At 41.5% G+C, this 26139-nt stretch overlaps 1 protein-coding gene across 1 annotated transcript in view; it reads left to right on the forward strand.

Annotated features, from left to right (window-relative positions):
• Nucleotides 1-25399, forward strand: part of LOC109037663 (homeobox protein E60) — a 49579-nt gene extending 24180 nt beyond the window's left edge. The window contains exon 3 of the mRNA XM_072304816.1: nt 22112-25399. Coding sequence (XP_072160917.1) covers nt 22112-22452 — 341 coding nt within the window. The 3' untranslated portion in view covers nt 22453-25399. The remainder of the gene's footprint in view (nt 1-22111) is intronic.
• The last annotated feature ends 740 nt before the right edge of the window (nt 25400-26139 follow it).

Genomic DNA, 26139 nt, shown 5'->3' on the forward strand with positions numbered 1-26139 from the left:
GTTTGTCGATCTACTCACTGTTGTCAATCGAATCGGCGTCGATCGAATCTCGTCAGTCGATTCACGTTTTTATTTTCCGATCGATTCATGCCGATTTTTAATCATTTGTTGATCGAATCGGTGTCAATCGGTCCACGTTTTCATTTTTCGACCGGTTCATGGTCGATCGAATCTATACTCTTCGGAAAAGTATTTGCAAAAATCACTCAAAGGCGGGAAAATTGGATCCGGTGGCGAGGCGTGAACGATCGATTATATTATCGATATTTCGCCATTTGAAGCTATGGTAAAGAATCGGTTATTAGGGTGTTCGTTGCGAATATCCTATTTATCGATCCTTTTCCATAGGTTTAAATGGCAGATCAATCTATACATCGCAAAGCATGTCGCGCCACAGAATCAGACGGTGGCAGTCGGAAAACGGGTAGTGGCGTGGCGTGCTTTGCGATGTATCGATCGATCCGCCATTTAAACCTATGAAAAAAGATCGATTAACAGGGTGTTCGTAACGAACACCTTAATAATCGATCCTTTCCCATAGCTTCAAATGGGAAAATATCGATAATCGATCAGTCACGCCTTGCCACTACCCGTCGTCTGACTGCCACCGTCTGATTCAGTGGCGCGACATGCTTTGCGGTATATCGATTCATCTTCCATTTAAATCTTTGGAAAAGGATCGATAAATAGGATATTCGTAACGAACACCTTAATAATCGTTTTTTTACCATAGCTTCAAATGGGGAAATATCGATAATCGATCATTCGCGCCTCGCCACTGACGGCGGGGAGCGGGACAGCTCTACGACGCATGAAAGTCGTCGTCAGTCGTATCGTAACAAGGAGCGAAGGAGCGAAAAAGATGTTTATGACATCGTACGACACGGACATACAGCTGTAACTGGGAGCGAAAATGCCAGCCTGTCGGGAAAAAATCGTTATTCCACCAGCGCACGCTCGGTTTACGCAGCGCAAAGGCAACGTGTTGAGGAGGGGGAGAGCGGGTGCTTACGTTTATGACGACCACGCATTGTGGATAATTACCTGCCGACAATTAGCGCACCTAACGACCCATGAAAATAAATTTAATTATATATCACGCCCGGCGTTGCCAAACCTGGCCTTTTAGCCTCCATTTTTGGGCGGTATTCGGAGGCGCGATCCGAGATTCGGCGACCATGATCAAGGAGCATGTTCCCTGCTGTTGGGGGTGTCGCTACGGTTCCATTTTGTAACGTGGATTAAGGCTTTTTTGCGGTAAAACGTCACTGTTAAAAATCAATGATTGATTTTGATTTTGATTGAAGGTGCTGCTGGTGCAGGAATTTAGGAGCACCCTGTATTCTTGCCTGTTTTTGGACAAAACTTCAGAGGCCTACACCATCATCATGTACATAGGCTCCTTGACGCCCCAAATTTTCATGTGACACTTCGCTAGTCAGAGATCCATTAGGCTAATTTCTATGACTAATTTATGTGGTTTTTCATTTCAAGAGTGGTTCAGCAGCAAAAACCATGAAAATGCTACTTTTTTCAGCGCGCGTAACTGACACAATTTTGGGGATGGCTTTGCCCAAAATTGTTGCGGATGGTTGAGTCCGAACACTAATCTCCATGTTCAAAAGATATTTAGAAAATACAACTTTTATTTTTGGTTATTTTCATCTCACGACCAACCACCTCCCAATATTGAGATGTTTAACCCAAAGAATCGAAAAATTGTACCGAAAAGAATACGAACTGACCAACCAAAGTTTGAGGTATTGAAATTCTGAAGTTTGATGAGCTAAGGAAACACTTTGTATGAAAATTCGATAGCTGCCAAATTACCTCTCACAAAGCATACATTTTTGAAGAAAGATTTGAATGTTTATCTTTGACGCTTTCACTCACTTTAGATCGAATTGCACAGACGATTTCCGAAAATTTGGAAGAAAAAAATTCGTTAATTTTCCTAAGAACCTAAAATTTTGCAACGCCAAAACGTTCACCCGCCGTCTATCCTTGGCATAACAGTATTACCGTTACCACTGAGACACCCTGTTATTCGGCGAGAATTTGAGACGATTGAATCACGTCGATTTTTGTCCGCAGATTTTGCAACCTTGCGTGATGTTTAGATGTCGGGGCGCTAGGATCGGTCCCCGCAGGGGTTTACATGTAAAAGGGGCACCACGTCCCCTGGTTCCCCCATCCTGACACTGTCACGCAAGGCATGACGGTCGATTTTAAGTGTTACACGTTGTTTGTTTCACAAGGGACGATGGATTTTGTTTAGTTCTAGGAGGCAGGATAATGGATGAAAATTGAGAAAATAAAGCAATCCTATTGGCGGAGGCGGATGGTTGCTATGGAGATAGGAGGTAGGTTATAGACAAACTGACGGCAGCATACGAGAGACCCCATAGTTAGCCCATCATTTTCTCCCTTAGTCGATAACAACCATCCGTTTTAACCAAAAAGATTGCTCCATTTTTCGTAAGTCCTCTTTATCTACACTGGAAAAAAATCTAGGATCTAGAGTCCAGACTCTTAAAAACATCGACAAGAAAAAATACTCTTGATTCAATCACATTTGAGTTTAAATCAAGAACCGAAACTCTTTATTTGAGCGGATTTCCTTTTGATATAAGCTTAAATCTGATTGAATCAAGAGTCCTTTTTCTTGTCAACGTTTTTAAGAGTCTGGACTCTAGATCCAATGTGTTTTTTTTCCCAGTGTATAGCTTAATCCGTGCATTTCAATAATCAACCCGCTGTCTTACGAAGGTATATTGAAGTGAGCCACTTAACAGAGTTGGAAATCAATTATGATAATGAGAAATCTTGGATTTTGTCAAACTAAGAAGTGAGTTCCTCTTTGCGCCTTCAATTAATCCGATAGGCAATCAGCGCTCCTAGAAGTTCGAATAGTTGCTGTCAGCCCCTTGCTTTGAGATGTGCAATTTCCCTCGACGAAAGTCTCTTCCATTGGCATGTGTCTTTAGAGTGCTGTAGCGGGCTGATTATTGAAATTGATAGATAAAGTGATAGACAAAGAAGATCAGGATGAAATGGACGGATCCAATTGGTGGAGGCGAGTGTTTGCAATGGACGACGAAAGCCAGAGAAAAGTAAACTGAGGAACGTCAACATGCGCAAGACCCCATTGTTAGTCCATTCTTTTCTCCCTTACAATTAGTCGAAAAAACCACTCGCTTCGACCAAAATGATCACTCCATTCTCTATTTTTCTTCTTCGTGTATAGCTTCGTCTATCAATCTCAATAATCAGCCCGCAGTATTATAACTTCGCACATTTGATCCTTTAGATTTAGTTCTTAGGTTTCCAACGACTATCTTACGAAGAGCAACGCGTTGTCTAGTCACGTGGTGTGCTTTGCGATTTATCGATTGTTCTGCCATTTAAACCCATGGAAAAGGATCGATAAACAGGGCGATCGAAACGAACATCCCAATAAACGATTCTTTACCACAGCTGAAAATGAGGGAAATATCAATAATCGATCATTCACGCCTCGCCACTAGCGTTGACTCAAGTCAGTACAAACTTGATCTGGACTAGATTTTGCAATTGAATCGTGTTGTGCGAAAACCGCTAATGTCCATTTTTCAGTCTTAAGTTTTTTTGGGTCAATAATACTTTCCAACGTGAAGAGGAACCATGAAAGTGATATTAATAAGCACTCGATTTAGGGTATCTGCACGTGGTTTTTGCAACGTGTATTTGCACCACTCTCATGGTTATATTGAAATATATTATTCACATAAAAAAACTGAAAGCTGGAAAAAGGGATATTAGCGGTTTCCACACGACATGCGATTCAATTAGGAACTACACTTTCTGGCTAATTTTAAAAACAACGTATGTGCCATTAGTTTCCCTACTCCAATAGGTGTTTTTGTCAATAAACCAGAGGTTGTAGTTCCACATTGCAAAATCCAGTCCATTTAATCGTCAGTTCGTGAAAAAGTGTTAAAAGCACTGGAAGAAAAAAACACACTGAATCAAGAGTCCAGACTCTTGAAAACATCGACAAGAAAAAATACTCTTGATTCAATCAGATTTAAGCTTAAATCAAGAACCAAGCATCTTAATTTGAGCGGATTTCCTTTTGATTTAAGCTTAAATCTGATTGAATCAAGAGTCTTTTTTCTTGTCAATGTTTTCAAGAGTCTGGACTCTAGATCCAAAGTGTGTTTTTTTTTCCAGTGTATGTGCCTTTAGTTTCCTTAGGTCGATAGGTGCCTTTATCATTGAGCCAGAAGTTGTAGTTCCACATTGCAAAATCCAGTCCATTTATCAATCAGTTTGTGTTGTCAGACCGTAAAACTTTCCGTTACCGATCCCCTACTCTCGCCCATCATCACAACATCGCAACGGTCGGGGGGAGGGCGGTGGAGGGAGGAGGGGGGCGAGGCTACCGGTTAAATAATTGCGAGCGGATGCACTCGATGGACGAGGCGCATTGGATAATGGACATTATTGACATTATGGCTGTAATTAATTAATTAGTGGGTTATGGCCGCCGGTCGCCATTATGAGTATGATCCACGCGCACGCGGCCAAGATTAGAGCCGAGCCGACTGAATGCAAAGCGCACCGCTCCACCACGCCTCCTTCGACTCGCTCCACTCCCCGCCCCGCCATAACTATTATCATCGACAAACGATTTTGTTATTGTCCTCTAAGTATACCGCTGAAATCTGCCGTGCTAAGAAAGAACGCCGCATGAACATTCAAAAGTTGCCAAATTTCCCTCACGAAAATGTCTATTTTTGAGAAAATTTATGAACATTTTTCTCCGAAATACTCAGGAACTTAGGGTGAAATTGCGAGCAAAATTATCTGAAAAATTGGAAGAAAAATATTCATAAGTTTACCGAGAAAGTCGTGGTTTATCAAAGAATATTTGCCAACGCCTGAAGGTTCATACGGCGTTTTTCCTTAGCACGGCAGAAATGTCGTGTTTAGGCTCCAATGACGTGGCGCACTTTGCGATGTATCGATGGATCTACCGTTTGAACCTATGGAATAGGATCGATGAACACGGCGTTTGCAACGAACGCCTCGGTAATCGATTCTTTACCGCGGTTTCAAATGGGGAAATATCGATGATCGAACATTCATGCCTCGTCACTCTTAAGCTTTCCGGTATAGCATTGAATTCGGAACGGGTTGCTGTGTGATTAGAGTAGCGGTCTCGAGAGGGGGAGGGGTGGATTGAAATTATCAGGGAGGACGTCCCACATATTTGAGTCTATTCAGAGACAAAGGTTACTGCCCTTGGGAAAAGGGACCTTACAATGGAGATGTTGCATGCGTGAGGAATTTGCGATTTGACTGTTGATTCCTACGTGAAAGTTCGCGAGAAACACGATGGTGCCACTGGTTTTCTCTGAAATTAACACCCAAGCTCAAAAAAGCTCTCAAGTTGAGGCCAAAATATATGGGGTATCCCACGCTATCCTGAGAGTCCACATCAACATCAAGACAAACTCTCCATGCAAAGATATAGGGAGCAAATACATATATATATATTAGCAGTGATGCCGTGTTTTCAGTTTTGGAGTCTCCAAATAAAAAGGGCAGCCCTGTCAATGTATTTGCTCCCTTGTCTTGATGTAGATGTGGACTCTCAGCATAGCATGGGATATCCCCTCCATTTTGGCCTCAATTTGAGAGCTTTTTTTGAGCTTGGGAGTTGATCTCAGAAAAACCAGTGGCACCATCATCGTGTTTCTCGCGAACTTTTACATAAGAATCAACAGTCAAATCGCAAATTCCTCGCACATGCAACATCTCCATTAGAGTATCTATGAAGGGAGAGCACGGACATGTTTGAGGTTGGGCCATGGAGTTCTTATAGCTCCATGTAAATATAGTCCCTAATAATCAAAGAAAAATCGTTTTCCGGAGATATTGTGTGACTTCAAGCGTCGTTTTTTGTCGACAATTTTTTGTTTTGTTAAATTCGTGCGGATTTAACTAAAGCCAGTTTTTCAATTAGAGGAACTCTGTTTTGCTATCGGTTTTGTAACTTAAACTTGAAAATAGCAAAACCCTGGTTTTCTAATTGAAAAGAACTGACTTTAAGTCAAAGTCACACGAATTTATCTAAGAAAAAAAAAATGTGAACAAGAAACAACGATTAAGGTCAATAGAATATATCAAGAATTTTTTTTTACATAAACTGATTGCGGTAGACGCACGGGTCGCCGTAAGACAGTAAGTTAGAATTTTTTAGCCAACGCGCGTTAATAATCAGCATAAATCTGAAAATCCCAATACAGAGGGAAGAAGCTCATACACTGAAAAAAATTCTCGGAGTTTTTACCAAGGTCCGTTGGTACCTTCACCATCTCACTTTTTTTTTTACCAATTATTGGTAATTTTACCAAGACAGACTGGTAAGCTTATCTAAAAACCGGTATTTTTACTGTTTTTTCCAGGTAAGAATACTACTTTTATTGGCAATCAATTCCAGGTAACTTTGCCATTTTATCTCGGTAATTCTACCACAGTCGATAAAAAATATTGGCGTTTTTACCAAGGTCCAGTAAAATTACCGAGATTTCTCGGTAAAATTACCAATTCCATGAATGGTAATTTGACCAAGAAAAAACTGGGATCAAATAGAACTCTGAATTCTTGGTAATTCTACCCTTTTCTTAGTAAATACACCGAGATTTTTTTTCAGTGTATGAGCACAATTTTCCCTCAAAGAGATACGCTGTTTGGTGCAACATTAGTAACGACCATTCAGGAAGGCAACTGCAGACGCGTTTTGGCCTTATAAAATTCGTTTCAGTGATCGCAAAATTTGGTCTAAATAATCCTTTCATTTTACCCTCCTTAATTACTGCATTGGGCGGGGATGACACTAAAGCCGGAATTTTTGACCTTGGAAGTGCAAAAAGGGGGGGGGGGAGGTGGTGGAGGAGGGCAGTCGAGATCGAGATGACTGGTCCAGCCTTGAGTGGAGAGGGCCGGTGCAGTGAGGACGTGGACCTCCCGCTGCGATTTAATTCGCCACCATGACCTATTCACCGGCTTTTAAGTTGTCACTTAGCCCTCCTCTACAGAACATAGTGATCGGGATATCGTATCGAGCCGTGCGGTGATCTATCTTCCGAACTGCATTCTCCACGTTCTGCGCAATATCATGACCCTGACCCCAGCAGAACGGAATCAATTTTTTTTTTTTTTGGGGGGGGGGGGGGGCGAAGATAGTTGATGAGGATCTAACATATCGTCGCTCTTTGACCTAAGGGTGCACCTCAATCTCCACATGAGTCTTACTCTATACACTGGTAAAAAAAGTGGCTTGGATCAAGAGTCTAAACTCTTAAAAACATTGACAAGAAAAAATACTCTTGATTCAAATTGAAATCCGCTTAAATCAAGAGGATTGGCTCTTCGATTCAAGGAAAAATCAGATTGAATCAAGAGTATTTTTTCTTGTCAATGTTTTTATGAGTCTGGACTTTCGATCCAAGCCACTTTCTTCTATCAGTGTATCATGGAGTATTTTAAACAAGGAAATCGGACTCAGCGGGTCATGTGCAAGGGGATTCATTTCAGGTCGATCGGAGAACTTTCAATTTTGACCCCAGAATATTAGTCTACGTATCCGCCGTCAATTTTCCTTGATTTTGGAAGGGAAACAAAATTTTCAAGATCCGTGTTGAGTCCGACGCAGTTTGAGGCGCAGAATCGATTGCGCCTGGCCTCGAGACTCTCCGGAGCCTTCTGAGTCGAGAAACGAGTGTTTTTGACCGTTTTCGAGGGTTCGCTCTCTTATTTGCTTAGTTGTGAGCTCTGATAACTTTATGCTTTCTGTGACCCAGGAGATGAAGGTACACCCTATCGTCAAAGGAGCAATAATCAGGGCCAGATTTAGGTGGTGGCCACATGGGCCGCGGCCCATGTCGGCAAATTTAGGGGGCGGCAAATTTTGCAATTTTTTTAAATGTAGCTATAAAGGAAAATCGGATTCCAAAAAAAAAAAAAATTATAAACGAGAGAAGGTGATAAAATTTCTCATTTCCTGAGGGTATATCTCTAATTTTGTCGTCTTTCTGTGATACAGTAGACAACACCTTTAATTGATTAGTCGAGTTAAGACTAAGAGAGAAACCGAACACGGAATTTGGCCTGGATCGGCGCGGCGCAGAGAGCAATGATGACGAGAACTTGAGATGAAAAGGAGAAACCTCGGCGCGGCGCGGCGGTCGGCATGTAAACCATATTAGCGCCTACAAGACTGCATGAATACTTCACGCATTGCGTCAAATTGACAGTGCGGTCGCTACGGTCAGCAGCGGGCGGCGTGAAACGCATAGCGCCTACAAGACTGCGGGAATACTTCACGCCTTGTCCACACACAGATAGGTTTACGAAACTTAACTTTCGCGCCACGTTCCGTAAACTTTTGCTAGTAGTGTTGACAGGGCTTTCGCAAAATATGTGTTCAACACGAGCAAACGTGTCTTATGCACCCCTCCCCCTCCGTTCACTTGATGGTTTTTATTGATGTTTCAAAACGAATGAGAAGGGGCGGCAACACACAGGCGGCCCATGGGCGGCAAGTAAGTAAATCCGACCCTGGCAATGATATAATTATGTCATTAATCGTTTTTGTACATTTATGGACATTGGCGGATCCAGCAAATTGGCAACATTGGATTTCCTCCATTTAAACCTATGTTGAATAATCGAGTCTTGTCGGAGCGCCCTCCAAGAATCGATACATTTCCATCTGTTTAAATGGGGGAAAAAACAAGGTTGCCAATTCGCTGGATCCGCCAATGCTTATGGACGAGCTTGAAACACGACTTTGACACTAACTTAAGACAATTTACTTTAGAGAAGAAGAACAGAAATCGCAATGAGAACGTAAAAAGGAACCTCAGCGCGAGGGAGAGACAGAGGGGGGGGGGAGAAAGAGAGCTTTCTCGAGGGGTTGGGCCGTATAGTAGCCAGGGGGTATGCCCCCTAGTTTTTTTTCTGAAACGCGACTTGGTGCATTCCTGCTAAACTCGGTCCGATTCTGCTTATTGTTAATGCGTAAACAAGTTGCACAATCCTATAGCCTCAACCGATGATGTCGGTGTTAAAAGTTGAAAATGAAAAACATGGTAAACAACATATCGAAATCCACTCGTCGGCGCGACAATAAACGTCACTAACTTTTTAAAGATGGAAAAAAAGGATAAAAAAATCGACGGACGTATCAAAGCATTTGTTCTATTCCATGTCTAGTTTTTTCAAGTGTCTTCTCCTCATAAAATTCTTCGAAATTAAATTTGTCTAAGTTTTCACATATCAGCCGCTCCAGACACAGAACATGAATTTTCTCCTGTTCCTCGAATTATAATGTTTATGGCTGTTCATGCATTATAGGCGTCACAGGCACACGATCATCGATTTTTCCTGCTTTTTTTCCCCTCTTTCCTCACAAAAGAAAAACAAAGTTCGCTTTTCTCCGAACTAATGAAATCGCATATTCAAACATAAAAACTAGTCTGGATGGCTCACCGCCTATTGTTTCAATTCTTAGGAGGCCCCACATGTTTAACATTGTTATTAAGGGAGGTTTAAAGAGATCCTTGACCTATTATCAGCGAAAATGTTTAACGAATCTTGAGTAAAATCTAACAGAGTAACTTCGGACATAGATCCTTGCAAACTCATACTCAAGTACCATTTTTAAACGGAAAAATCACGATATTTTGAAATTAAGTTGCGATTTTTTACGATTTTTTGGCGATATAATCGCCAGGGTCATCAATATCTGAATGATTATCTCGATCATCTGTCGCGATTTTATCTCAATGAAATCACATTCGATAAAAGCGAAATTTTATCTCAATTCATCCTGATTCTTGTTGCGATGGATATATTGCGATGAGATCGCCGTCAATAAAATCGCAATTGTATTACAAATTTATGTGATAAAATCGCAATTTTATTCAAAATTAGCGAACATTGTAATACAGTGTCTGAAAGGTAGTTATAGCACTGAATATATTGGTATTTGGAGTGTAGCCGAGTGCTAGAAATAATGTAAAATTTTCTTGAAAAACTTACATTTTATTAACAAACTTAACTTAGATGTAAGTTTTTTACAAGAAAATTTACATTATTTCTAGCACTCGGCTACACTCCAAATACCAGCAATTTTATTGTAAATTTATGTGATAAAATCGCACTTTTTTATCCGTTAATATCGCGACAAATCGACGCCGATACAATAGAGGTACATTCTCCGACCGAATCGCAACTTTTATCGCGATCACCGCTAATTCGGTAATGGGGTCTCTTAAGGAAAGGAGCTGTTTAAGGATGCGACCTTCAAGTGGCGAAAATTACAGCATGATGTGGCATCCCTAGTTGGACGAAAGCTCAAATTGAATAACCGCTGAAGAGAGGGTGCGACGATGGGGAGGGGCGAATTCGTCGTCCCTGCGCGGCCGCCCTGGATCCCGCGCCGCCCTCCCTAGCGTCGCGTCGAAGGGACAGCGGGACCCTCCATGGCGTCCCTGGCCATAATCCCTGTTTCATCGCAGGCTCTGATCCGGGAGGGAGTCAATTATTTCCTCTTGTTTTCGGATTGTCGCCGCATCGCATCGCATCGCACACCGCGGCCGAAAATAAACCCCCACCCTTCGCAGGCTCTTTTTCGATCCCTGTTTTAAGGGCATGTTAACACGCTGCCATTTGTCGAGCGCGACCCTGAGCTCCTTCCGCCTCTCCTGTATATTTCTCCGCCTAATCTCTGTTTCCGAATTCCCGCCTGGTTTCTGTCGCCCTTCCTTCCGAGTTTGTAGACGTGAAAGCTCTCTCCCTCGCCGATTTTATTTGAGGGTTGGCGTGGGTTTTCGCAAGTGTTTCTTCGGCGTTTCTCTTGTTTTAAGCCAACGCTATACTGCGGCGTAAGGAGAACGCCGTTTGAACATGTCGAGAGTATCAAGTTTCCTGCAAACAATGTACGATCTTTCCATGTTAAATGTATAACAATGTAAGCGCGCAGAGCGCCCTATCGCGCCGTAAAAGCGGCTTATACATCCACATCTCATAAAATGTATATCGACGGTGTCAGTCGGCAATCACATAACTCGGTTTGCGACGTCGCGTCGTAGACCTCCTGTCATACTTTATTTTTGAAACGGAAAACTACTCAACGGCAATTCTTTAAACATGCCGTGCTTTTCTTCTCTGTGCGAAGAAAATTCTGCAAAAACTTCAAGGAATGATGTTAATTTGTTCTCCTTTAAAAAAGATAACATAGAGGCGGAGATTTTCAGACACCGCAAACGAGATATGTGATTGCGGCCTTACGCCATCGATATATTAGTAAGGAAAGTTGGACCGCTTCAAGCAGAGAGGAACCAAGCCACATCAGCTATTGCCAAATTTTAATTGGGAACTTTAATTTTTTGCATGAAAAGGGTTGTTCGAATTTTTGTGCAAATTTTATTGAATTTTCTGCATGGTACGACGCAAATTTCTCAAGATTAAAAAGGAATCCGCACGAACGTTCTATTGTAAAAAAATTAAATTATTTGGTCAAATTTGGCAATATCTGATGTGGCTTGGTTCCTTTCTGCTAAGCGCGGTCCAGTTTGAATTTAATTGTAATTTTTTGCATGAAACGGATTTTTCGGATTTTGTGCAAATTTTTGTAATTTCTGCATGGTGCGACAAACATTTCTCATGGCTTGGTTCCTTTCTGCTAAACGCGGTCCAGTTATGAATATTTTCTATTGGATAATTGGACGTATCTATGCTAAAACGAATTATTTGCATAGGATTTGTGTGAGACATAGTTCCTTTTGGCACGAATACGTTTTTAGATATGACCACGAATAAAATTCTCTGGAATATTGGAGGAAAAATATTCACAAACTTCCCGAAATTCGTATTCTATTCATGAGCAATATTATTCAATATTCTATTCACATTCTATCAAAGTAAATGGTTCCTTATAGCAAAATGAAATTAAAATTTTCCATTATTTTTCTGCATCGCTTAAGCCCAACAGAGACAGACCCACACTGGAAAAAGAAACACATTGGATCTAGAGTCCAGACTCTTGAAAACATTGACAAGAAAAAGGACTCTTGATTCAATCAGATTCAAGCTTAAACCAATAGGAAACCCGCTCAAATTAAGAGGCTCGGTTCTTGATTTAAGCTTAAATCTGATTGAATCAAGAGTATTTTTTCTTGTCGATGTTTTTAAGAGTCTGGACTCTAGATCCAATGTGTTTTTTTTTCAGTGCATTAAATCTACGGTTTTCGTAGCCTCCACACTCGGAACTTACTGACCTAACGTCGTTCTTCTGACGTAAGGGCGTATCTCGATTCCCACGTGAGCCTTTCTCCCCATATAAACCCATGCTTTTCAGAGCTCACATGGAAACAGAGATACAGATACACTCTTACGTCAGGGGATCGGGCATAACGCCTCGCACTGACGGATCGGAGACTGGAAAACTGTCATTAACCCATTAGGCTCGTCCGGCCGTTGAATGCTGAAAGTTCTCGGACGTCATCTCCTCCTCAACAGTCACCAGTGTGTCAAACACTCCAACTCGGAGCCCCCTACCCCCCCCCCCCCCCCCCCCGACGATCCCGATGATGCGCGCGAGCGGCAGCGGCTCGTCTTTCATCGGACCTACATCATCTTCCGCTGGTAGTCACTTTGTTCCTTGTCGACAAATGATTTAGTGATGTCGATTTCCGCTCCTTCCTACTCTCCCACAATGCCGTTCAACTGAACTTAACGCCTTGCCAAATTGGCCTGAGAATGACGATTTTAAATTTTAGAAAACTGGTATTTTAAGTTTTTTTTAATAGTGTCCACAGTGTTCGAAACTCACCTTTGAGTTTTAGGAGCCATGAGGCGCATTAAGCCCGATTTTCATGCGCCATTGAAGGGGCCAAATTAACTTTTTGCCTATATATTACGGCGCATTTGATGAAAATATAGACGCAAGATGTTTTCGTAACAGAACTGGTAAGTAGTTGTAAATTGGGGAAGACAAAAGCACAAATGATGAAATCGTGAAGAATAGAAAAAGCTTTCACTTGTGGTGCTGAACATTTCGAATAATCACCTAATATGAAAATTCAGATTTTTGGGGGCCACGGTGGCGCAGAGCCTTCATTTTTTAGGCGCCATGACCGATTTTTGAGGCGCATTAGGCGCGTTGGTGCCTGTGAGTTTCGAACATTGGTGTTCACCAACTGAAAATTTACTGAGTGTAGAATACATAACAAACGGGAAAGCTCTAATACAAGAGGCGCTCAGCTGATTTCTATGTAGGCGCATTTTTGAGTTCTCCGGAGATGATTAGCACCGTTGAGTGAAAACACTCGCCTTGCCAAAATTTCAACTATCGATTTTGAGATAACTGCACTACCGGTAATAAAATAACTCGTAGGAAAACGATTATCATCCAATGTGCTTTGATATCAGAAGCATTCAATGAAGGCATCCAGGGCCGGATTAAGGGGGTGGCCACATGGGCCGCAGCCCAAGGCGGCAAAATGTAAGGTTCGACAAATTTTTCAATCTTTTTGAATGTAGGTATCAAAAAAAGAGAGAAAAAAATCGGATTCATAAAATAAATAACAAACGAGAAAAGACGACAAAATCTCTCATTTCCTCAGAGTAAAAGTATAGTAATTTCTAATTTGGACAACACCTTCAATTAGTCGAGTTAAGAGAGAAACCAAACAAAACACCAAACCAAACACGCAATTTGACCTGGAACGGAGCGGCGCGGCGGTCAGCATGAAACGCTTAGCGCCTACAAGACTGCATGAATACTTCACGCATTGCGTCAAACACACTGCGGTCAGCAGCAGTCGGCTGGAAACGCATAGCGCCTGCAAGACTGCATGAATACTTCACGCATTGCGTCAAACGTAATGCGGTCAGCAGCAGTCGGCGTGAAACGCATAGCGCCTACAAGACTGCATGAATACTTCACGCATTGCGCCAACACAAAAAGGTCGGCGCGGCGGTGGAAGTCAAAATGTTTAACATTTATGTTTGTTCTTTCATAATTTTTTCGTTCGTTTTTTATAAATGGAAGGCATTGTCCAAACAGGGATGGGTTTACGGAACTAAACTTTTGTTAGTGTTGACAGGGCTTTCACAAAAAATGTGTCCAACACGAGTAAATGCGTCTCATACACCCCTCCCCCACCGGCACTTTCACTTGATGGTTTCATAGATCGTAATCGACGTCCGCCCTTCCAAGTAGAAAAATGACAGAAAATCGACTATTTTCTCGCGGTTTACAAGCCGTTAACTCGGAACTCGTCGATATTCTAAGTATTTGTGTGGTGCTTTCTTGAAATGAACGGTGGTGTGCGATCTTGCGGAATGTCGAAGTTGCCACTAAATTGATCGATTATCGATATTTTCTCATTTGAAGCTATGATAAAGAATCGATTATTAAGGTGTCCGTCGCGAACACCCTGTTTATCGATCCTTTTCCTTAAGCATGAATTGCGGATCAATCAATACATCGCAAAGCACGTTTCGCCAATTTTTGACTGTACACATTTATAAAATGAAAGAATTATAAATTACTGAACAAGCTCATTAACACTTATTTCGTTAACTTTATCTTACCGATTTTTCTAAAATTGTTGGTACTTTTTACGCCAACAAAAAAAGTAAAGTGTAAAAAGGTGTAACCAACAAAAAAAGATTAAAAAGTGTTAAAAGGTGCGCTGGAAAAAAAACACTCTGGATCTAGAGTCCAGACTCTTAAAAACATCGAAAAGAAAAAGTACACTTGATTCAATCAGAATCCAGCTTAAATGAAGAACAAGGCCTCTTATTTTAGACGCATTTCGTTTTGATTGAAGCAAAAATCCGATTGAATCGAGAGTATTTTTTCTTGTCAATTTTTCAAGAGTCTGGACTCTAGATACAATGTGTTTTTTCCAGTGATGTAAAAAGTACCAACAATTTTAGAAAAATCGGTAAGAAAAAGTGTCTACAAGATTTGAAGCTCATTATTGGCAACATTGCTGGGGAAACGCCCCCTTTCAGCACCCGGTGTTCATATTCCGGCTCCTCTGGCGTAAGGGCGTATCTCAATTCCCGCGTGAGCCTTGTTCTCCATATAACTTAATTCTTTCCGCGGCTCATGTTGAAACAGAGGTACGCCTTTACGCCAGGGGGTCGACGTCATATCGCACGTCGGTGGCAGCGATACTGAGATGCTAATTGCAGGATCGAACTAACTTGATGCTCGTTTCGCCACTTCTCTTTCGACTAACATCCAGTGTTTCGCCCGCACACGAAGCAAATTAAAACGAACTTTTATGACTCGAACGCGGAATGCTGTTGAGGCGCTGCCAAGCGATTATTGGCTCAAATGATCGAAATTTCCTCGGTTCCCGCTTCCATGTCCACCTCAAACATACGACGTCGATGTCATATTCCCACGTTCAACCGTCGTCGAGTAGGATTTTCAGTCGGCTCATTATTGAATCTGATAGACAAAGCGATAGACAAAGAAGCGATTATTGGCTCGTGGGATTTTTAGCGGGCTCATTATTGAATCTGATAGACAAAGCGATGGACAAAGAAGCGATTATTGGCTCAAAATGATCGAAATTTCCCCGGTTCCCGCTTCCATGTCCACCTCCGAGTCAAACATACGACGTCGATGTCATATTCCCACGTTCAACCGTCGTTGAGTGGGATTTTCAGCGGGCTCATTATTGAATCTGATAGACAAAGCGATAGACAAAGAAGCGATTATTGGCTCAAATGATCGAAATTTCCCCGGTTCCCACTTCCATGTCCACCTCCGAGTCAAACATACGACGTCGATGTCATATTCCCACGTTCAACCGTCGTTGAGTGGGATTTTCAGCGGGATCATTATTGAATTTGATAGACAAAGCGATAGACAAAGAAGACATCATACATATAAGCTCCGAGACCTCCTAAATTGGCGTATCTGGTAACGCTTAGTTCCAGCGTTCTACCGGGCCGATCCGCGATAAGTTCCGCGAACCGCGCTCGTGTTGGCAAGGCCTTGTTTCATTCTTGTGGATCAGATAAAAATAAGACGATCTGTCCAAACGGCGACTTTCCAGGTTCAATATTACGCAAGAAATCGCCCTTTGAAAATTTTGGTTTATGACGTCATCCACCGCGGTAGCGACACCATGGTTTCTTCCACCTCCCCCCTCTTCCGTCAGAGGAATAAAGTGAATTTTCAGTCAGAAATGCCCCCAGTAGATTCTCCTTGTAAAAAATGCATTTTGCGAGCTGAAAACCAACACTGAAATACAGTTACGTCTTTCGCAGGGAGGACGACGATACAAGAGAAAGGTCATTCATAACCGCGCAGTTGACCAATCCGGAATAAAACAACCATAACGATAAGCTCCCGCGATTAGCACGAACCCCATCCAGCCAGTGGCGTGGCGTGCTTCGAGATGTATCGATATTTCCCCATTTGAGGCTATGGCAAAGAATCGATTACCAAGGTTTTCGTTGCGAACACCCTGTCTATCGATCCTTCCCCGTAGGTTTAAATGGCAGATCAATCGATACACCGCAAAGCACGCCACGCCGCTGACCCCATCCACCGGGTTTCCATCGAACTGGAAGCGGGAACGCTACCTCGAGTCTGCCGTGCTAAGGAAAAACGCCGTATGAACCTGCAGGCGTTGCCAAATTTCCTTCGATAAAAACCGAATTTACCGGGAAAATTGCGAATATTATTTCCCAAAATTTTCAGACAATTTTGTACGCAATTTAATCGAAAATATCTGAAAATTTCAATGAAAAATATGCATGAATGTTGTTAAAAATACATGTTTTATCAAGGGAGGTTTGGCAACTCTCGAATGTTCATACGGCGTTCTTCCTTAGCACTGCAGAAGTGCGCTGATTGCTCTTGTAACCGCGCTCTTTCAAAGGCGGGGAGGTCGTTACGATCGAAGAGGGGGAGGGGGGGCCAGTCCGATTTGAATGGGGAAACAATTCACTTTTATCCGCGTCCCTGTGGCTTTCCGCCCCCTCCCCTCCCCCACCCTGCGCACGATTATTTCCCGGTGGATACGATTGGTACGATGCACGCGGAGCAGCGGGGACTTTTATGGCATGCTGCTCCGCGGCCTTATAAGGGGGCTCCTAATGGAGACTCAACATTCAACATTCAACGCTCGGTATTCAACGCTCAACGCTCCGCGGCTACATATATATTCGCGCCGCACGCCCTTGTTCGACGGGATTTTTTCGAGCTTTCCCGGGCCGACCAATGGAAACGTCCATGCTAACCACCACTCACGAAGCCGCGCCCGGGATCCCGGTTCTTGGCTTGGCTCTGCGTTGCACGTGGCACTGCGGGTCGGGTGGGTTCACCGTTGCATTTTGATGCCGTGTTCCCGGCGATAATAGGCGAATTTCCGCCACTGGATTCGGTTGAAGTTGTGGATAGATGATAGATGGCTGCTGTATAGCCGTTAGAATTTGGACAAAGTAGAATCGAGTATATATTGGACCACCAGATAAGGTACGAATTTCAGCATTCTGACACATGCTACTTAACCAAAATTTCACGTGGAACACGATGCGCACAACGAAAATTACCGATATTACCTCCTTTCAAAGATATTTAATGATTCTTGATGCGTGAATTCAAACCACCCGCTCATGAAAACTCAATGCACTACGTGATTCACATCGCGCGCTAAACGTTATCATGACAGTCTCTAGGATATACAAATCTGGCAACCTCAATGTTAACGCTTTGGCCCAGCTCTAGCAAATTGCTTATAGTTTGAACAAAACTTGGTGGGACATGAAAATTGCTCGACTGAGAAGCTTGCTGAAACCGTTGTAGTGCGCGATTTGATTCACGTAGAGCTTTGAGTTTCTTGTGAGCGGGCAGTTCAAATTCCTCGTAACCAATGTGAAATAAAAACGTTAATCTCTTCGTTAGGAGTTGGTTTAAGTAATTTTTGTCGTGCGAATCGTGTTCTACGTGAAATTCTGTCAGGAAACATGTATCAGAATGCTTAAATTCGTACCTTGTCTAGTGGTCCATTTTTAACCACATCCTGAACAAGTTGTCCTAGTGGCTAAGGAAGAACTCCGTATGAACCCTCAGGCGTTTTCAAATTTCTCTCGGTAAATCACGAATTTTCGGGAAATTTTTTAAACATTTTCCTTCCAATTCTTCAGATGATTTTGTTCGCAATTTTACCTTAAACCCTACCGAAAAAATATTCATAAATTTCCTCAGAGATAAATATTTTATCGAAGGAAATTTGACAACTCGCCGAACTTTGAAAAAATGCCGATAACGATCCGACAGAACAATTTTCTCCGTGATAAGTACCAGATTGAAATAATGAGGAACCGTCAAGGGCTCCTTAGGGCACCGAATAAACGGATGGTTTTTTGTCTTTCTTTTTTCTTTTTTTAATCAAATCCCAATTTGATTTGAATACAAAGAGTCAAAACGCTTTTTTTGACACGCGTAGATAGACCTACTCTCCCCAACCGTCATCGTCAAAGTCATCATCACTACAAAGGACGAAGGCGATGATTGAGATAAGAATAAGACAAGCGGCACCGCGCTCCGAAACGCGTCGCCCTGTCACCGAAATCGTCCCCAAAAAGGGAAAAGGGTTACCACAGCCCCAAAAGTCACCGTCACCCTGGCCCGGGAGGAGGGGTGGGGGGTGGTGTAGAGAATTATGAGTGTGCGGTCGGCCGCACCTCGGTAAACAAGCGCGCGGATTTTGCTTTCATTCGCGACAAAACTGAATGGGCGCATGTTAAAACCTCACTTGATGAGCCCTGAATATAGGGAGTTTCATACTGCCGTGCTAAGGGAGAACGTCGTATGAACCTTCAGACGCTGCCAAATTTCGTCAGATAAAATGCGAAGTTTCAAGACAACTTGTGGAGATTTTCCTTTCAATTTTTCCGAAAATGTACTTAGAAATTTAATTTACAGTATTTGAAAATTTCAAGGTAAAATATTTATAACTTTCCACGAAAATTGATGTTTTTCATTTGGAAGTTAGGTAACATCTAGATGTTCATACGGTGTTTATCCTAGGCACGACAGTATAGAGCCCAGGGCTCAATATGAGATCTGCCGCGCTAAGGAAGATCGGCGTATATAAATTCGAGAGTTGCCAAATTTCCTCCGATAAAAGTGTCATTTTTGAGGAAGTTTACGAATATTTTACCTTAAAATTTTCTGATGATTTAGACCTGGCTGCGAATGAAATTATCCTAAAAAGCGGAGGGGAAATATTCACAAATTTCTCTGTAAATTCGTATTTTATCAAAGGAAATTTGGCAACGTCTGAAGGCTCTTACGGCGTTTTTCCTTATAGAGATAGACTTATTAGGTTTCGGATTGAACAGGGATGGAGGGTGAATCCGAGTTAGCGCATCATCAACCCCCGAAGAGTGCGATATTTTGACAAACATAAGTCATAACGTTTACGGATCACCCTCCGCGGTCATTGTGATTTTAATCGTCTTCGGAGTCATCCCTTTGTCGACGGGATCCCTTCGAGAACGTGCTCCCTCGGGGACCACCCCTCCCGGCGGCGGACAATTATGTGTCTAAATTCGCTCGGATGTTCCGGTAAACGGTTCGCCGTCCCTCTGTTCTCCGTTGGCATAATAGAGTCATTTTTAATAAATACATTAGATTTGTGATGGCGCGGTCTTTGTCGAGATTCGTCCGGCTGCCGTGATTCTGCAGAACTGCCGTGTGTTCGATCGGCTTAGCGTGGATTTTTCCCTGCCAGGGATCGTCTAATTTGTGACGCTTGATCAAATTGATCTTCGTAGTCTGCCGTGCCAAGGAAGAACGTCGTATGGACATTCGAGAGTTGCCAGATTTCCTTCACTAAAATGTTTATTTTTGCGGTAGGTTATGAATATTTTTCCTTGAAATTTTTAGGAACTTCAGGTAAAATTGTGAACAGAATTATCTGAAAAATTGGAAGAAAAATAGTCATAAGTTTACCAGGAAATTCGTGTTTTATCAACGGAAATTTGGCAACGCCTGAAGGTTCGTGCGGCGTTTTTCCGTAGCATGGCAGTAGTGTACCCTTTTTTTCTTCGGATGACTGGAATTTGATCCAAAAATTATTGCATCTAGCAGATTCAGTCTCGGTTAAAGAAATAATACACACAAACGAATGAGTAGGCAACCAAGGCTAACAATTTAGAAGATCACAAGGCCGGTTTTTTAATTCTCTAAATTTTTGAACTGTAAGTTTATAGTAGCTACGTGCTATTACCTAAAATTTGTGAAAAAAACAGCCTCTGGGCTGGAAAATAGTTGAAACAAAATGAAAATTTTAAACGGTTCTGCGACTCCACGTGAAACTCTGATTGTCACCGTCATACATCGAAAGCTTTCATGGTTAGAAACAAGCGTTTCGACTTTTTGGATTCAAATCGAAGTGCGGGATTTGATTAAAAAAAGAAAAAAGGATGAAGAGAACTATCTATATTTACTCGGTGCTCTAAGGACCTCTTGACAGTTCCTTATTATTTTAATTTGTTACTTGTCACGGAGAGCATTGTTCTGCCGGATCGATATCGGCGTTTTTTCATATCGAGGGTCGTCCCTAAATCGCGGATTGCAATTTTTCGGCATTTTTGACACCTCCCTCCCCCCTGTAACTCTTCAGAGACATAGATCCCGATACTTTAAAACGTAAAAAAATGACGTACTGCTCTCTTCGCCCCCTCTCCCCCCCTCCCCGAGCGTTAGGTAATTTAGGGACGACCCCCTCCCCCCCCCCCGTCGCTTTCATCGTATCATCATGATGTATAACCCGTGCGTCAATAGTAGATCGCCAATCAACTAAATGATATCTACTTTGGATAGTAATTCTTATGAAATTCGTTTTACTTTCTATTGTTTCTACAAAGACTATAAAATGGTAGCAGTAAAACTGACAACATCCGATGGGGTTGTTCACTGTCCACCTGATTATTCCGTCTAAGTGTCCTCTTTCAGATACTCGTGGCGGACTAACAAATTTAATGATGTATCTACTGACATAAACCGTGTCTCCGCGAAATACGAAATGGCGGAATCGAGTTTTCATCACTTATTTTGCGTCGGTGAGCATCTGCTTTCTTGGCGCGTACTACCGCGTTCGCGGTTCTCAGGATGCGTGGTTTAGATTCGAGCCCAACTCGATCCAAATTTGGGTCTGATTAGAATCAGGACTGGTGAATTTGATCAAATATTAATGACGTCAACCGAACGGGTCCGCCCGAGATCCATCAAAGCCAGTCACGAATCTTGCTGAGTTCTGAGACTCACTCGATTTGACCATTGTTGCCCGGTAGTGCTGAAAACTCAGCACTTTCCCCCATATTTTCAATGTAAAATAGCCAAAATTTACTGCACACTCTGGCAACTTTGGATTTGATAAAGGGTTATCACAGTCTACATCGGAGCTTTGATCCTTACGCGCGGAGAAAAAAAACTTCGTGCATGGGACCCGAAGTTAAGGTCATATGGGTCTCTGAAGTTTTCTGATCACGCATCCGAAAACTTGAGGTCGAGCTGCTGAAGTTCGGGTCAGACATGGAGGCACGTCAGTATGTACCAGAGAACTTCAGATGTGTGACCCGAAACTTCAGCAGCTGGACCTCAAGTTTTTAGATACGTGATCCGAAAACTTCAGAGATCCATATGACTTATTGTTAGTTTTTTTCTCAATGCGCAGTGGCAAAAGCAATAGTTTTCCCCATGTAGGAGGTAGGTAACCTGAGAGCTTAGGAATGGGGGCAACATTTGAACTAAACGGTAAATGTTGAATCTTGGTCTGCATGTTAGTAGGGTCAGTGAATTGAATGTATGTTCCTTTCCATTTCCAGTTCCTTTCCAGCCGTTCATCTGTCGATGCCGGCCTAAGAGAGCGCGAAGCGCCTCCTGGGGGTTGGGCCGCGTAGCGGCCACGGGGCATAGCCCCCTAGTATTCGTATATTCGAGCTTTGTTTTTTTGCTTCATCGATAGTTGACATATTTGGAAAATGACTAATTTTGAATGATGATCCGTTGCAGGTCCGCGGACACGGCGCCCGAAACGGAAAGACAAAACGGCGGAAGAGAAGCGACCCCGGACGGCGTTCAGCCTGGAGCAGCTCTCGCGGCTCAAGACGGAGTTCACGGAGAACAAGTACCTGACGGAGAAACGCCGGCAGGAGCTGGCCAACGAGCTGGGGCTCAACGAGGCGCAAATCAAAATCTGGTTCCAGAACAAGCGGGCCAAAATCAAGAAGGCCCGGGGCACGCGCAACCCCCTGGCCCTCCAGCTCATGGCCCAGGGGCTGTACAACCACAGCACGGTCCAACTCTCCAAAGAGGAGGAGGAGCACTTGGCCGCCCAGGAGATGGAAATGTGAAACTCTAGCCAAAGATTATGTTTCGTCTTCGATTATTGAAGTGCTTGTCGAGCCCGAACCAGTGGCGATTCGTCACAGTTGGCAACACTGTTTTTCCTCCATTTGAACACTGGAAAAAAAAAACACATTGGATCTAGAGCCCAGACTCTTGAAAACATCTACAAGAAAAAATACTCTTGATTCAATCGGATTTTTGCTTAAATCAAGAACCAAACCTCTTAATTTGAGTAGATTTCCTTTTGATTCAAGCAAAAATCTGATTGAATCAAGAGTATTTTTTCTTGTCACTGTTTTCAAGAGTCTGGACTCTTGATCCAATGTGTTTTTTTTTCCAGTGAATATATGTAAACAATCGATTCTCGGTGCGGCAGCCTGTCTCGCACCCAGGGTTAGGCCAGGTCGGAAAAATGAAATTTTTCCCGGAAATGAATCATGTTGAAAAAAAGTTATATTAGCATGTCAGAATAACGTATACAAAATTTGGAGCGCCTAAGTCAACTCTAGACCCCTCCACCTTCGCAACTAAGGCGTAAATTTTAAAAATGCATTTGAAAGGACGAAAAAAGGTCCTTTCCGGTGGATTTTCCCGAGTTGCTATCCTATAGGGCGAAAATTTTACGCGTTTTGACGTATTTTAAGTGGTTGAACGGGGGTGGCAAGATTTCATGAAAAATAAAATCTTGTAATTTCACGTGAAATATCTCATGGAATTTCAGTGATTCATGAAAGATATTGAAAATACCTTTTTCTTTTCATGTTTCACAAAATTTTAAAAATTGTGACTCTTCTATTTTTTGTGTTTGAGTGTGAGTTGCATACTCTTGCCCCTGACAAATATGAAATATTGCACAGCCTTGTGAATTTTCATAAAATATTCCACTGAAATTTCCAATCGTTCATGTCTTTCTTACGTTTCATGCCACCCTGTCGCACCTAGAATCGAAAAATTAAATGGATTTGAACGGAGTATGATCAGTGACGTCGACTTGCTGGAAACGCCACTGGCCCTATAAGAGGGTTCTTTGTGTATGATGCTGTCGTTGTTTGGTGCGCTGATTTTTGCGATTGATGGACATGGACAAAATCCGAATTATCGTATATGTATACGACATGTATGAGCTTACAGAACTTTCATGTTTAAGAAGCTCGCAGTCAAGAAGCTAATCGGTTCCTCGTGTAAAATTAAACTTTTCTTGCTTAGTATTTTCTGCGCATGCATGTAAATTCTTTTTTATGTCATTCCGTAATATAGAGCTCAAAAACATAACGTACCCCTTAAATATGTCTTGGATCTAAATGTACGTGAGGAAGAATATTAATACCTCTCTTAAAATGTGTGCATTCGTATTTTTGCTTGTATGCCAAAGCGACGGCGAACGCATTGGGATAGAATTTCTATAAAAAAGTATTTAAGAACATAGGGGTTGGTAAGATCTCTTCCCTGCAGAAAAGCCAGTACTAGATAAGATGTTTCTGAAATGAGTGATAAAAACTGGGTCTTTTTCATGTGCACCAGCTGATTAAAAAGCGAGATGTACAAAAACAATGCCTGAGTAATATTTTTGTTATTCCAACTTCAATAAGTTTGAAGTTGCAGGATGACCTTAGGCTTCATGACCTGAAAAGAATTAAAACTAGTGTTGTGAAACGGAACACTGAATTCTCCAGTTCTATTTTTTACAAATGGTACTTCAAGATTCCTGATACTTGAACGAATAAATTACTCAATTTGCCAAAAATATCCCTTTACAATTTTACATGTTCATGAACTGCGCCTTTCGAGTACTTATAAGACACTGTCTCCCCACACGTGAAAGTGGTTTTGAAAATCCTAAAATTAAAATCATCGAAAAGAATGAAAATCCCTCTATGTTGGAAGAAATTAACATTAACATGTCAGAATGATACATAGATATTTTTTTATCTACGCTACTCGTCCGTGTAACTGTAAAGGGTTCTTTCCATTAGCAAGATCATTTTCGTACACATGGGGTTCATTGAAAAAGAAAAACTTCATTAAAAAGATATAAAAAAACTCGGATATTTTACTGTATCACATTAACTCCTAACGTAATTCCATCCTTCCCAGATCGCGACATAGAAAGCCGTCTTTTTCGTTCACAAAATCTAGTCAGATTTATTAAGTTAAAACATGAAGCTTTCACTTTTATTGTAGCATTAAATTTTACGAAACTGAAAAAAAAGAAAAATTTAAGACGCACCATGTGATCAATCTTCGTGTAGATTTCTATTTAAAATTTTACATACCATGCTCCCAAAGATGAATTAGTTATTCGGCCCAAATTATCAAACGTATGTATGCTCTACGATTATTGAAATCAAATTGTAAAGTATGTGAAAAAATGGGTTTAAAAACGAAAGAAGCGCTTAATAATTTCATTTTGATATTTCTGCCCAGGACCATTACCGATAGGAAATTCACAATGGTCCTTGTCAAAGATCGACCGCTAAAGTTACAAAATGTGAATCGTCAATCGTGATGTTGTAAATATCCACAAGAGTTTCGTTCTTTTTAGAAGGTAACCAACAAACAGTTTCTCTTGAAACTTTATGTAAATGTCACGACTCACTAAAATGTATTCAAGGAATTTCCAGTTACTCTTCTTTCAAAGAAATTAAACATAATTGAGGATTTTTAAACTTGCGAAAGAGATACGTATTTTTGGACTCTTATCGTCGATGTGACAAATCAGTGTTAAAATTTTCACTGGGTGTACATACGTATAAATAGTTCCCTAAAATATTTGTTGTTGCGAGTATCATTCATTCCTTTCACTTGTTATACTATGTGACTTTTAACTGATTAATTAAGCTTATTTAACTCGCCTATTACTTTGGCGAGGCTGATTTGTATAATTTTTCGTATTTTATGTATTTATGTAATGTAATTTTGATAGCTGTTGAAAGAATAAAATATTCAATCGGATATTCCAGCTTGAGTTTTTTTTACTATTTGCTATCCCTCACATTTTACATGAAAATAAAATTAAACAAATAAAAGGAATGAAAAAGTGAACAAGAGCATAAAAGAAAAGACGCTGATGGCACGTACACCTTTTACAGGGTTGTCACAGTCAGGGAATACCAGGAAAACCGGAAAATGTAAGGGAATTTTAAAAAGTCGGGGAAAATCAGGAAATGTCAGGAAAAATCTCTTTAATCACCTTCATTTGCTTTCTACAATGGGTTTGAGGTTTCGAACAAGAAATTTTGCCTGAAAACTAGTTTTAATTATGCCTTCTTAGCCATCCGTTACATCTTCAATTGTCGGGAAATTTTACCAAAATGTGTCAGGGAAATCAGGGAAATGTCAGGGAATTTCATTTTTCAAATTCTATGGCAACCCTGCTTTTACCATTTTGTTTATTTGTGTCTGAAAAGTGCATTTTGAACAATCTTCTACACTTCCATCATCTTCTATATTTCAATCGTGAATATTGATCATCCTCATTATTTCCTTAAAAAGGAATACAATTTTATAATGAATAAATGAATAAATAAATCAATCAGTCAATAAATAAATAAATAAATAAATAAATAAAAAAACTATTTTTCGTAAAGCGAGATCCCGAAAAATTGAACATTTTCACGCGGTTAATTATTTTACACTATAGGAGGTTCATACTCTCGATTTAATAAGGTTTCATTCAAAGAGAGAAAAAAGAG

The sequence above is a fragment of the Bemisia tabaci genome, chromosome 10, assembly GCF_918797505.1.
Source record: "Bemisia tabaci chromosome 10, PGI_BMITA_v3".
Lineage (NCBI taxonomy): Eukaryota > Metazoa > Arthropoda > Insecta > Hemiptera > Aleyrodidae > Bemisia > Bemisia tabaci.